Genomic DNA, 15,528 nt, shown 5'->3' on the forward strand with positions numbered 1-15,528 from the left:
GCTAGGAGCTATCCTTGTCAAAGCAAAGCCTTGGGATTCTTAGCCACTTTGGACTAATTAAGGCCTCCAAATTATATCCTTGTCATCGCAAGGTCAATTTTGTTCATGAGAGATATGTGTACGTTCTAGCTTGTTAAAAGTACAATTAATAGCTTTAGCATTGATCTTATCCTACTTTGACCATGACCACTCTAGGCAATACTCTTCTGATATATTTTCTTCCTTTTTTTCTTCATTGCTTTTTAATTAAGGAGCTTCTTCTGAGTGAAAGTAAATAGGTCAAATTCTTGAGTATCTACACTGTAGAGGTACTTGTATTACATTATCTAGCAACTAGGTGGATGAAGCCTATATAACTTGTCTCTTATATACAAATTCCATGACTATTGAAAACAATGTTTTAATCTCAAATTAAAATCTATAATATATAAGCGAGGGCACTAATAATAGATCGGTAGCTCGTTTTAGAAGACGGGTTGGGAGACCGCCGACCTGTTTGCTCTTCACCAGGCGTCAATGTTACTAGTAGGAGGGGTCATAAGCCGTATCTCTTGGCAGCCTATTTGTTCAAAGCAGTACGTCAGTTTCTCCTTATTTTGCCTTAATAAATCTATAGAAAGAATGACCTCCATCGCTAAAACAGATTTGATATTTTAGGGTTTACACAGTATGCTTACATCACGCTTACCTCATCCCGTCTTCGTCCTAGATTAATTTCAATTATTTCTCCTTATTTTCGTGATGGTAACAATCAAGCATGTCTAAATTGTGATAGATCATGATGCATGGGTGGCTCAACAAGCGACACCAGGCTACAAATCAAAAAGTGTTACCATGTAAAGTAGCGAATTCATTTTATTTTTCCTTTTCACCCCCTCCTTTATCCTCTCTTTTTTTTTATCCTCCAAAATACATCCATTGAGACGGAGAGAGATAGGAGAAGAGAGCTTTCATCTTTTGTTTTGTTATAATCATTTGTCATTTTTCAAAGTCCATGTCTACAATTATCCACCACCAGTTTCTTGTCGGAAGCCGGGACCTATATTATTTCAGCCTCAGAGCGGAAGCGGGTTTGGACCCGAATCAATTTGGATCCGAATCAAGGCCTTATAATACTGAAGGCCCGGAGTTCAATTAAATTCTTCGGGTCCAGTATATATTCCATACTTGTTTTTAAAATAGGTTGTACTTCGATTTTTAACTTCATTGATATCAAAAGCAAACTAAACTATCATGGTGTCATGAGAAGGGAAAAAAATAATAAAAAAAATAAAAATAGTGCACGTTCGAAATCGTATTTACCCAATATATATAGCTGTTGGTTTACGGAACCTGACAAGAATAAAAAGCCCATTAGGCCTTCAAGGCCCATGCATATCAGTATGGGCCTTTATTCTGCAGACGAAGATATAAGGTCTGGCCTTTTCTAGCTAACATTGCTACTTCTTTTCCTTGTCTTCTTATTTTTTTACTGTGTAAAAATACTTATATAATAGAAATTAAACCAGAGAAATTAGCAGTAGTTCCGTCTCAAGTTTCTATCAAATGGTAATAGTTTTTATGGTGATGATATTCACCCTAAATTTGCTGCTCTTTTCTTGTTAGCATATGTAAGCTACAATAATATCTTTATAGCTACAATAATATCTTTATGACATTTGATGTACAGTATTATGCATGGTAATAGGATATTTGAGCTTACATCTATACAAGTTATCAATCAATAAAAAATTTCAAGAGTTTAAACATTATCAATGATCTCGAATGTCAAAAACAAACTTCAAAAACCAATAGCTATGGTGTTTTTAGTCACCAAAATATGGTCCTTTGCCAGCAACGGGCATGTGTCCCCCTACATATACCGCTCAAATCAAATTGACGGTCAGGACCACCAAGGATCCCGACTTAGCTGACTCACTGAGTCGACATCCCCTTAGGTCGACTCGAAGGAAGGTACTTGTCGGTCCTCTTGACGAAGACGACTCGCTACGAGCCCACTCGACCAGTTATTCGACGTCCCGCGGGGTCGACTTGAAAGACGTTACTTCTCGGCCAAGCCAAAGTACGACTTCAACCTCGAGCCTCCCCCGCTGACAACGCCTCGACATCACATTTAATGCTTAGCAGACGCCATCATGCCTCTAGTCTCGATATTAGACACATAGACACCGTCATGCCCTCGATCACTTCACATTAAATGCTGAGGTGATCTCTCATCCACTTGTCAGCCGACACCTGTAAAGTAGGTGCTGACATAGTTGCCAGGCCATACTCGTTTGCCGTCATCCTATACTCGGCCGAGATTACCATTCTACCCTTTTCCCACCACTATAAATAGAGGTACTATTCTCAACATGAGGAGGAGGTCTAAGATTTTTTTTCGGATGATTTTTCCAAGCAATATCTGCAAATTATACCGCACTACACTTTAGAACTCGCACAGTTTTTCATTTTTCCTCTCAAGTCCACTAACTGACTTGATTGTCGGAGGAACTATGAGGGAACTAGTCCCCGTCCACTCATGAGTTACTATTTGTGCAGGTTAAAGCTACTCAACTCAAAACCAGATATTCGGAGAAGTTAACGGCTCACTAATTAACCTCACCCCCCTATATTGAGTGTTTGGTTATTTAACATCAACACTATAGATTCTTATTCACATGTTGATGAATGGCTTTATCAAATTCACATCAACACTATAGATTCTTATTCACATGTTGATGAATGGCTTTATCAAATTCACATCAACTACGAATAAAAAGATAAATATATATTGCTAAGCTCAAAACTCTTTACTTTTCTTGTTTAGTTTTTTTTCCCTGAAATTATTTAATTTGAGTAAATATAGAGTACGTAGAGGGGTTAAATAAAAACAGACGACCGCTACCATTTTCACAATAAACTCCAAATTTCACCCGGCCATCCTCCCTCTCACACTTCGATCCTCTCTCTCTCTTTCTGCTGCCAAATTCTCCTCCGCTGGAAAAATTTTCCAAGATCCCTCACTCTCGACCTAATTTTATTTCGTCCCCCTAAATCACCCAAAAATGGGCTGCAACGTAAAAGATAAATCCCTCCGCGGCCCCCGCAAGCACCGCAACTCCTCCTCCAAGCCCCCTCCCGTCGCCGATCCCATCGCCGCCGACCAAAACCCTAACCCTAACCCTAGCTCCTTCGACGACGCTGGATGGGGATACTGTACAGAGGAGCAACTCGAGGAGCTCCTCCTGAAGAACCTTGATTTCGTGTACAAGGAGGCCCTCGCTCGCGTGATCTCGCTCGGCTACGACGAAACCCTAGCCCTGCGCGCGATCCTCGCCAACGGACATTTCTACGGATCCGAGGATGTCCTTTCCAACATCATTCACAATACGATCACCTACCTTAACCCTCGCCGGCCTCGTATGCTTGCTGCAGCAGCTCCGGCCTCATCTAACCCGAGGCGATGCGATGTGGTGCCTCTTGATGAGCGAGCTCCATGTCGGCCGAGCCACCTCGATCGAGATCCCGTCCTCCGCCGCAGCCGCCGCTGGAGGAGGGCCTGGGACGTGCAAGCTTCATGATCCGAAGAGGAGGATTCAGGTTCCTGGGAGATTGAATTCTAGATCGGCCGGTGGCTTTTGTTGCACGAATTTGGAGAGTAAAGAGAAAGAATCATCGTCAGAGTCGGATGTGGTTGCGGCGGTGCTGAAGAGCCTGGAGAGCATGAGTATTGAGGACGAGAAGACAGAGGATCAGAACAAAGAGAAGAAAGAAAGGGTTTTGAGCATGATACAAAAGATTAGGGATTTAGAGATACAGGTTAAGGAGAGAAAAGAGTGGGCACAACAGAAAGCAATGCAGGCAGCAAAAAAGCTAAGCAATGATCTGACGGAACTTAAAATATTGAGGATGGAGAGGGAAGAGAATCAAAGGGTTAAGAAAGGGAAGCAAGCATTAGAAGATACAACAATGAAGAGGTTGTCGGAGATGGAGACTGCGCTGAAGAAGGCCAGTGGGCAAGTAGACAGGGCGAATGCGGTGGTGGGCAGGTTGAATACTGAGAATGCAGAGATACGAGCAGAGATGGAGGCATCAAAGCTAAGTGCATCGGAATCTGTGAGGACTTGCTTGGAGGTGGCTAAGAGGGAGAAGAAATGTTTGAAGAGGTTGCTGGTGTGGGAGAAGCAGAGGCAGAAGCTGCTAGAGGATGTGGCAGAGGAGAGGAGGAAGATTGAGGAGTTGCAGCGGCAGTTGAATGAAGTTAGGGACGCACAGAAAGAGGCTGAGGTGAGTTGAACGAACCCCAAGTTACTGGTTTAGTACTAAGTCTGGTAGTATTTTTGTCCTTCTAATGTCATTCCATTTGCAGATTTTTATGAAGAGTTAGAAAATACTAGTACCTAAGACAAAAATTTGAAGGTTTCAAGTCACTCACAAAGAGTGATGCTGTGGATATCTATTGATAGATGATATACGTATGTATGTCCTACCTTTGATAGGTTTGCAGCTGGTAATGTTGGAATTGTGAATTTGTAACTTATCAGGTTAGGTGATATGATCGTATGCATAAAACGTTGCTACAGATGCAGTGACCATAAGCAGCTTAGAAGAATAATGGGTTAGATATTTCGTTGCGTATAATGTATTATAAATGTATACATATATACTTTTGGAGGTTCTAGAGCATCTAGTGGATTATGTAATTACATTCTAAATTTGAGAGGTGTAAACTGACTAGTGATTGGGAGGTTTTCTAACTAAATCATTTTACCCTATCTTTAATATTTTAAAAAGCCTCCGCCTAGCCCGCCTAGGCGTATGCCCATGACTAGACGGTACCTGGGCTACCTGCCTTGCGCCTAGCACTTAGGCGATACTTAGACCCACATGTGTTTTGGGAGCACATAAGGGAGCTTTGTCTGCTTATGTAGACCGCATCATTTGTGCTTTGATCGTGATTACCTCCATTGCAGCCTCCGCATCCGCTAACATCCTCCAAACTCCTCCAGCCTCCAACTATGAACACTGTCTCTACATCCTCTGACCTTTAGCAAAACATCCTACATCATCACTCAAACGAAGAAAGAAATCCACTTAGGCGCTGGTTTGGGGCCTAAGCTTTTTATAAAATTGGTATTTACTATAAATTATTGCAATTAAAAAACAAAAAAAAAGGAAAACCGTCTAGACTCCAACCTAAGCATGTAGGTTCTAGGCGTCGGGTCCAATGCCTAGCGCTTTCTGTAACCTTGCTTATCTTGCGAAGAGGTTATAGAGGAGGAGAAGGTTACCCACACTCTTAACGACAACTCTATGAGGCTAGGAAGCATTGTAGAGAAGAAAGCTAGACAAGCGGATAGGAAGTATAGTGTTTCGTTAACCTTAATATTCTTGTTCTGAAGTGCAGAAGCATATAGTTTTTTTCTTATTGTTTACCATAAGATTGCTTTAATTATTAGGATAAAATGATCATTCCTCCCTTAAAAGTATTGATGAACTCTCAAGTTGCCCCCTAAAATATCAATATACCTAATTTGCTCGTCAAACTATATTTATGGTCTCAATGAGGTCATTATATGTGTCTACAATCTCAACAAATTTATGACATTACAGTGTTTTTTTGTATTTCTTATATATTTTTTGCAATCTAATAAATTATTTTTTAATTCACAGGGTTAAATGGTAAATTTTTTTGGGAGAAAGTAGTTAAAATATTTATTTGTTTGGAAAAAGGAGATAAACTGATAAAAGACCATGAAGAAATACAAAAAAAATGTTATGTCATTAATTTGTTAATTATTTGGCTATAGGCTTACAAAATGACCACATTAAACTGTAAACATACTTTGAGGGACAAAATAGGTAAATTGATATTTTAGGGGGCTACTTGAGAGTTCACCAATATTTTAAGGAGGAAATGATCATTTTGTTTTAATTATTATGATTAACTTAGCGGAGGAGAGAGCCGAATGAAACTGAATGAAGGAATAAAATTCCTGTTGCCAGCCAAATAAATTTCGGATAAAAACTTTGTTGTTGTTCTTGTATTGCTTTAATTATTATGATGGGTAGAACAAATGCTTAGCACACTGATGTTTCAATCATCCAAAGTAGCACATTGTGCGTCTTTGACACGGAACATATGCGTCTTCGACACAGGACATACATATATTCCTTCTTTTTGTTTATTGGGACATGTACATGTGTGCAGAGTTAAAATGGTTTTATAAGCCTAACACCTAATTCCTTGCCCTCCTATTATTTTAAAGTAAAAAAATGTATGATCTATCCCTATGCATTATGCTTTATGCGGTTTAAGATATCGGGAGGTCAGACTGATATGTCACACGCTAGGGTTATTTTCAATGTTGTTAATCCAACAGATGCTACCTTACTTCTGTCGATTCTTCAAACTGATCTATCACTACTATGTATTGTAAAACTGAACTTCATAATGGTCACTTGAATTTGTTCTGTGGCGAGCAAGTGCCAATGTGACGCTTCAAGGTCTAGAAGATGTTAAGTTAAATGCATTCAGACCCAGTTCTTATTAACAGAAGGTTAAAAATGAACTCTCCCTCCCTCGCTCCCTGCCCCCTCCCCCTCCCTCTCCCTTTCTGTAGATTATGGATGCTGTATTGTAAGAGTTAACCCTTTTACAGAGGATGATATTTTGCATCGGACTTCTCTGGGATGTGGTTAGGAAAGAAACATATATGTGCCAATTGCAACACTTGTTGACAAAGATGGGCTTCCTTTCATCCGCCTTTTTATGGACTTGTTTTATTCTCTCCTTTTTCGTGGAGTATTGGTTCTTATCCCGTAAAAGCCCTGTCTGGGTGGGTGATTGTGTAGTTTAGTTGTTATGGTGTGGGCACATTAATCGCATTGTTCTTTATAAGCTCATGTTCATATTAGCGAGATGTTTTTGACCTTGCTCCTTCTTGGTAAAATGTTCTTTTGCATGCTTTATCTATGCCTATGGGATTGTGTTCAGAGATCATGGTCTAGCTATAATTCAAGTAGAGAGTACTAGCAGTTTAGCAGTACACATATGAAAAGGTCTGATCTAGGATGAGTTTTGTATCTTACATCCCTCTTCTCCGTCTGTCATGAGATTGCAGAGGAAAGTTGTTTGTCTGTAAGATTCATATCTCGCATCTAGTTGTGGGCTAATTCTTTTTATGCATGTATTATTCATTACAGAGCACTTGAAAAGGTGAAAATGATACTTTAAAAATAAATGTTCGATCCTTGAGTTCATGTGTTCCTTGGTGTTTGTTTTTGATAGTTCATGATAACATACAATTAATCATTTTGATGATTTATAGTCTATGTAGATGTATGAATTTTGAACCACTTATTTTTAGGTTGGCTCTGGAAACTCTGTTCTAGAAAGGTCACAATTCTAGAAAGATATTTTCAAGGAAATAGGCATTTTCTAGTGCAACTTTTTTGTATTTCAACTGCAACCAAGATCCACATTATTCAAGTAATTTTATTAGAGGGTACTATGAAGGATCTTATGAGTCTTTTTTTTTGGGGGAACCAAATTAATGTTTAGTTCTTCAGATTTAGGTCAAGCGTTTGATGGCAACCATATTCATATGTGTCCACCATCAAGTTAAGTGTAGTTTCGAAATTCAGTCTCGCGCAACAACTCATTTATTCAAAGGAGACAGACCCTTTGTTGCAATTAGAGACATGATGATCCGTATTGGAAGGATCTGTCAGAAATGCTTTTCCTCCAAATTAGATCTGGTTGCACTAGGGGGTGGAAACGAACCGAATCGAATCAAATATTGGGATATCCAAATTCAAATACGGTTCGATCTTCACTATTGAAATTTGTATCCAAATTTGAATCTAATCCCATTAAATATTCAAATTCTATTTTTTTCATGCTTAGAGATTCACCAACTATTTGCAAATATTTGAATCCAAGAGGAGGGGAAATGGGGGAAAAACGCCATAAGAGAGATGAAAGGTTATAAAGTCTTACCAAATCACGAGCAAATTGAGGGAGAGAGAGGGACGCTGGAGAGACGTGCTGGCACAAGGAGGGAGAGGAGTCCCAAAGAGAGCAGGAACAGAAGAGCGCCGCGAGCACACATGAAAACCCTAGGCTTCGAGTTCGCTACATTAAATATCTATCGATAGGATGTTGACACGTGGGGGTATGAGTAAATACCTGGCTGTTAGTATCTTGACACATGGCCATATCGGTGGGACGAAACACGCTGCCTCTTTCCTCTTTAAGCGGCGAGATTTTCTTTCCCGAGAATTGGTTTACTGTGAACTTAAATTTTTTTTTTTTGGAAACAACATGAAAAAGTTAAAGACTTACTATACTTAATAGAATGCAAATATTCATACTTACCATACTTAGTAAAATGCAAATATTTAAATGCAAAAATGTGCAAGACTATGTTGTTCTTGTGATTTTTCATATTCTCTTTCTCAATAGCACTTGTATAGGTTAGATATGTAATATTTGAACGAGTAGTTTGTGATAAATAAAATTTATAGGAATAAAGTATAAAATGTAAACAAATAATAGTTAACAATCAGACGAATATAAACCAATACTAAAACTATTTGTTTATTGTTAAATGTACTATCAAATCAAATGTAACCGAATAGCTAGACTCATACTTAATGAAGTATTTGTTCATATTTGGTTCTTCTCCACCCCGTAAATCAGTGTCACATACCAACGATGTTTTGGCTTGCACTTGTTGCAAGGAACTTTGTCTTTGGCAGTGGATAGCTTCATGTATGCCCTGAGTGGTTGACCGCCTTAAAAAGCATTGTAATATCTAGGTATAAGGTTATTTTCAGACACCATGTTTACCCTGAAACAATTATGCAGGACTTAAGACTCTTGGTACTTCTCTAGAAGTCATCATCATCTATCTTGTTAACAATAGCAATTCATTTTCTGATTTCTTTCACGGAACTCACAAGTCGCATATGTCTACACAGTTTGCTGCCTTCTTTCCTTGTTTTTGCCCCGGGACCTTGTTGAAGAGCTGTTATTTATTTGAAGGCAGTTGGGTGTCATCTTATTTTTATGCATCCATATCATATATGTTGTTTATATGGAGAGCGAACTGCATCATGATTCTATCCATGCAACGGAAAAACTCCTATTATTTACATTACTCGACAACTAAACACTTGGGTAGATAAAGATACACAACCTCTGTCTCTGAAGTTTCTGCTGTGGTTCCATTCTCTCCTAAACTTGCAGGCGAAATGGAGACAAGAAATAAAGGCCAAAGAGCAAGCAATTACACAGGTTGAGGAGGAACGAAGGGCCAAAGAAGCAGCTGAGGCCACCATCAAGAGAAATCAAGAATCACTGAGGAGAAGGATCGAAGTAGACTTCCAGCGTCACAAAGATGACATTCATAGGCTTGAAGAAGAACTCTCCCGTCTAAAAGCCAGCACAGTCTCGATCCTTCCAACCAAATCATTCTCAAATGCTTTGTCCTCAGTTGATTTAGACTTGCCAAAGCCAGCTAAAGAAACCAACGCTAAGATCAATCAAGGGTCTACTAAACCAAAAATTTCATCAAAACAGAACCGCAATAGAGAATGTGTTATATGCATGAAGGATGAGGTTCATGTGGTTCTTTTGCCTTGTGCTCATCAGGTTCTCTGTGTCAGTTGCAGCGAGGATCAAGAGAGGAGGGCAAAAGCTAACTGCCCTTGTTGCGGTACCCAAATTGAACAGAGAATCCGGGTTTTTGGTGCAAGCTGGTGATTTTCAGAGTTTATAGCATCGGGTTGATATTTCATATAGTCGCTTTTTATTTTTCATTAATGAGAATAAGTTTACATATATTGTTCTTGCTCTTTGGTAATCAACATGTGCACAGCGGTGAGAAAACCCTGGTTTTTGGAAATAATTTGGGCAGACACCTCATTTTGGACGGTGTTTTTTTACATCTCTTCCTTCTTTCTTTTTATATAGTTTGTAAGATATTTCATGTGGAGATCTCAGGGATGTTTTCACATGTTAAGAAGACTGTTTTGTTTCTATTTTGGGCATTTTTTAGTTAAAAAATCGTCTGTTGTATAGCTTGTACTCGGTGCAGTTTTTCTCTTGACAAATTGCAACCAAATAGTTTTGAGGTAATAATGTCTTGTAAGGGAGTACATAGTTTTTAGGGCGGGTTTTAAATTGATCTCTTCAGTGGAAACTGAGTTTTCATTCTACCAACTATTCATATCAATCGTTTTTTGCTTTTTTTTTTTTTGCCTTTTTTGGTTTTTTAACCCTTTCATTTCGTCAGATTGGTACAGTGATGGATATGAAATGGTTAAACAATCCACTATTGACATCCAGTTGTGTTTTTATTTCCATCAAACTGTATTACAGACGTTAAGACGTATACGACGAACATACTTGTTCTTTCCAGAAGTAAATACAAATACTTGTGAGCTAATTGCCCAACTTAATCCGCTTAAGAGTTAATCAACCAGAAGTCTGCCTAACGTAGCCCTTCTGTTTTCTCCGTCAACATTGATACTTCTGCTTATACAAAAACTACGCGAAATCAATAGAACTAGAACGAGCTATGAAGATAAAAAATTTTATAACTGTTCTTTTGATGCTAGTTTTCTCTACACTCGCTCAAGGACCAACAAGCAAATCCATACTCCGCATATAAGCCCGCCGCAAGTATTTTCACCGCACAGCACAACTGCGACCACATGCACACATAAGCTTTCGCTTACACTAGCAATTCCAATCTTCGTTATGTTCATTCACTTTATAGATACAGATAGCTAAGCACAAGGACCACATCACCGTCTTTTCACTGGAAGACCGAAAAAAATTGCAGCACACTTGTTGACTCTGGGGATGACACTTTCTCATTGTCAGATTTGTTCCTTGTAAACCCAAAAGCCGAAAATCTTCTGCCACTCCGTTGTTTGAGGAACTTAAGTAAACAGCCATACCCCGAAATATATTGTGTGCATCTTTTTTCCAATTAAGTTACATTTTTGAAAGCATTAAGATGCTAAGAGACTTAAAATTGACCAGCCCTGATGTCTCTATCCAGACGATCTGCATTCAATGTGCCAGGAAGTTCCCTGAAATCTTCATTGAATATTGAATACGCACTGCAAGATCAAAAACGAAATTTGAGCTACTTCTGATCAGAGATAAAGGCATACATATCTATTTAGGCATGTGAAGGCATATGTGTATAATTTGTATAAATTCAAGCATACATACATACACATAGACTAAACGGACACACACAAACATATATATACATATCAGGAGAAACTGTGACTACTCGATGCAACTCCAAGCAACCCTAATCTCCAGGAATGAATAAAAACTCCAAACACAAAAAATATAGCATGGATAAGCAAGAGGATAATACTAGAGATTTGATCATATATAGGGCAAGAAGCTGATGTCATAGCCAAAGATTCATCCAAAAGCTGTCTGCACAAACAAAAAAAGGAAACTATTAGCCTACATCAAAAAAAAGAGAAATTAATGTAGGGCATTTCTCATATCGGTCTCTCGAATTATTAATATGGGAAATAGGTCCACCAAAAAATAGAATTTCATTTTCTGAGAACCTATAACATTGATGACATAGGGGGAGCAATATGAGATATGCCAATAAGCTTCAGGAAAAGATAATATAATGCTAGTAACATCCATCTTAATCGACAACTGAGCTCTAGGAAGTCTTATTGCATAAGTTTGTTTTCACTGAGAATACAAAAAACCTCTTAACAACATGATGTTAACTAAGCATATATTAGAGCATCTCAACAAGTACTGTGATCTCAAAAGGTCATGACCAGACACCAGATTTCAGAAGACATTCACATAAGCAAGCACGACAATGATATAGCAAGAAACACAAAAATCATTAGCTACATGTTCTATATAACTGAGATTTGAAAATATAATATTGCTTATGTAACATCTCAAACAAATTGAGCAAATACAGTATTAAAAAACCTGATTAATTACCGGGAAAAGTTGCACAATTTATCGAAACAATGGAATCAAATTTTATTTAAATAGGAAGGTAATAAGGAACAGCAATCAGATGAACTTTAACACAAATGGAAAGAGGACAACAATGCAAGTTTCAATGTCATCATTTGATACAACTATGTCATGTCACATATGGAAATCATATATCGACAAAAGACTATAACTAGCAGATGTTCAGAAATAAACCGCAAATGCAATTTCCAAGGTGAGGAGTTGCAGCGGCAGTTGAATGAAGTTAGGGACGCACAGAAAGAGGCTGAGGTGAGTTGAACGAACCCCAAGTTACTGGTTTAGTACTAAGTCTGGTAGTATTTTTGTCCTTCTAATGTCATTCCATTTGCAGATTTTTATGAAGAGTTAGAAAATACTAGTACCTAAGACAAAAATTTGAAGGTTTCAAGTCACTCACAAAGAGTGATGCTGTGGATATCTATTGATAGATGATATACGTATGTATGTCCTACCTTTGATAGGTTTGCAGCTGGTAATGTTGGAATTGTGAATTTGTAACTTATCAGGTTAGGTGATATGATCGTATGCATAAAACGTTGCTACAGATGCAGTGACCATAAGCAGCTTAGAAGAATAATGGGTTAGATATTTCGTTGCGTATAATGTATTATAAATGTATACATATATACTTTTGGAGGTTCTAGAGCATCTAGTGGATTATGTAATTACATTCTAAATTTGAGAGGTGTAAACTGACTAGTGATTGGGAGGTTTTCTAACTAAATCATTTTACCCTATCTTTAATATTTTAAAAAGCCTCCGCCTAGCCCGCCTAGGCGTATGCCCATGACTAGACGGTACCTGGGCTACCTGCCTTGCGCCTAGCACTTAGGCGATACTTAGACCCACATGTGTTTTGGGAGCACATAAGGGAGCTTTGTCTGCTTATGTAGACCGCATCATTTGTGCTTTGATCGTGATTACCTCCATTGCAGCCTCCGCATCCGCTAACATCCTCCAAACTCCTCCAGCCTCCAACTATGAACACTGTCTCTACATCCTCTGACCTTTAGCAAAACATCCTACATCATCACTCAAACGAAGAAAGAAATCCACTTAGGCGCTGGTTTGGGGCCTAAGCTTTTTATAAAATTGGTATTTACTATAAATTATTGCAATTAAAAAACAAAAAAAAAGGAAAACCGTCTAGACTCCAACCTAAGCATGTAGGTTCTAGGCGTCGGGTCCAATGCCTAGCGCTTTCTGTAACCTTGCTTATCTTGCGAAGAGGTTATAGAGGAGGAGAAGGTTACCCACACTCTTAACGACAACTCTATGAGGCTAGGAAGCATTGTAGAGAAGAAAGCTAGACAAGCGGATAGGAAGTATAGTGTTTCGTTAACCTTAATATTCTTGTTCTGAAGTGCAGAAGCATATAGTTTTTTTCTTATTGTTTACCATAAGATTGCTTTAATTATTAGGATAAAATGATCATTCCTCCCTTAAAAGTATTGATGAACTCTCAAGTTGCCCCCTAAAATATCAATATACCTAATTTGCTCGTCAAACTATATTTATGGTCTCAATGAGGTCATTATATGTGTCTACAATCTCAACAAATTTATGACATTACAGTGTTTTTTTGTATTTCTTATATATTTTTTGCAATCTAATAAATTATTTTTTAATTCACAGGGTTAAATGGTAAATTTTTTTGGGAGAAAGTAGTTAAAATATTTATTTGTTTGGAAAAAGGAGATAAACTGATAAAAGACCATGAAGAAATACAAAAAAAATGTTATGTCATTAATTTGTTAATTATTTGGCTATAGGCTTACAAAATGACCACATTAAACTGTAAACATACTTTGAGGGACAAAATAGGTAAATTGATATTTTAGGGGGCTACTTGAGAGTTCACCAATATTTTAAGGAGGAAATGATCATTTTGTTTTAATTATTATGATTAACTTAGCGGAGGAGAGAGCCGAATGAAACTGAATGAAGGAATAAAATTCCTGTTGCCAGCCAAATAAATTTCGGATAAAAACTTTGTTGTTGTTCTTGTATTGCTTTAATTATTATGATGGGTAGAACAAATGCTTAGCACACTGATGTTTCAATCATCCAAAGTAGCACATTGTGCGTCTTTGACACGGAACATATGCGTCTTCGACACAGGACATACATATATTCCTTCTTTTTGTTTATTGGGACATGTACATGTGTGCAGAGTTAAAATGGTTTTATAAGCCTAACACCTAATTCCTTGCCCTCCTATTATTTTAAAGTAAAAAAATGTATGATCTATCCCTTACCCTCCTATTATTTTAAAGTAAAAAAATGTATGATCTATCCCTATGCATTATGCTTTATGCGGTTTAAGATATCGGGAGGTCAGACTGATATGTCACACGCTAGGGTTATTTTCAATGTTGTTAATCCAACAGATGCTACCTTACTTCTGTCGATTCTTCAAACTGATCTATCACTACTATGTATTGTAAAACTGAACTTCATAATGGTCACTTGAATTTGTTCTGTGGCGAGCAAGTGCCAATGTGACGCTTCAAGGTCTAGAAGATGTTAAGTTAAATGCATTCAGACCCAGTTCTTATTAACAGAAGGTTAAAAATGAACTCTCCCTCCCTCGCTCCCTGCCCCCTCCCCCTCCCTCTCCCTTTCTGTAGATTATGGATGCTGTATTGTAAGAGTTAACCCTTTTACAGAGGATGATATTTTGCATCGGACTTCTCTGGGATGTGGTTAGGAAAGAAACATATATGTGCCAATTGCAACACTTGTTGACAAAGATGGGCTTCCTTTCATCCGCCTTTTTATGGACTTGTTTTATTCTCTCCTTTTTCGTGGAGTATTGGTTCTTATCCCGTAAAAGCCCTGTCTGGGTGGGTGATTGTGTAGTTTAGTTGTTATGGTGTGGGCACATTAATCGCATTGTTCTTTATAAGCTCATGTTCATATTAGCGAGATGTTTTTGACCTTGCTCCTTCTTGGTAAAATGTTCTTTTGCATGCTTTATCTATGCCTATGGGATTGTGTTCAGAGATCATGGTCTAGCTATAATTCAAGTAGAGAGTACTAGCAGTTTAGCAGTACACATATGAAAAGGTCTGATCTAGGATGAGTTTTGTATCTTACATCCCTCTTCTCCGTCTGTCATGAGATTGCAGAGGAAAGTTGTTTGTCTGTAAGATTCATATCTCGCATCTAGTTGTGGGCTAATTCTTTTTATGCATGTATTATTCATTACAGAGCACTTGAAAAGGTGAAAATGATACTTTAAAAATAAATGTTCGATCCTTGAGTTCATGTGTTCCTTGGTGTTTGTTTTTGATAGTTCATGATAACATACAATTAATCATTTTGATGATTTATAGTCTATGTAGATGTATGAATTTTGAACCACTTATTTTTAGGTTGGCTCTGGAAACTCTGTTCTAGAAAGGTCACAATTCTAGAAAGATATTTTCAAGGAAATAGGCATTTTCTAGTGCAACTTTTTTGTATTTCAACTGCAACCAAGATCCACATTA

The 15,528-nt window shown here is 38.0% G+C and overlaps 1 protein-coding gene across 1 annotated transcript; it reads left to right on the forward strand.

Moving 5' to 3' along the window:
* On the forward strand, positions 2,915-10,032 carry LOC109819538 (MND1-interacting protein 1-like). Its single transcript, XM_020385293.1, is given in 3 exon segments — positions 2,915-3,388; positions 3,390-4,269; positions 9,236-10,032. Coding segments are annotated over 3 exon segments (1,737 nt in total). The 5' UTR covers positions 2,915-3,047; the 3' UTR covers positions 9,752-10,032.

This window comes from Asparagus officinalis, chromosome 8 (genome assembly GCF_001876935.1).
Source record: "Asparagus officinalis chromosome 8, Aspof.V1, whole genome shotgun sequence".
NCBI classification, from domain to species: Eukaryota; Viridiplantae; Streptophyta; class Magnoliopsida; order Asparagales; family Asparagaceae; genus Asparagus; species Asparagus officinalis.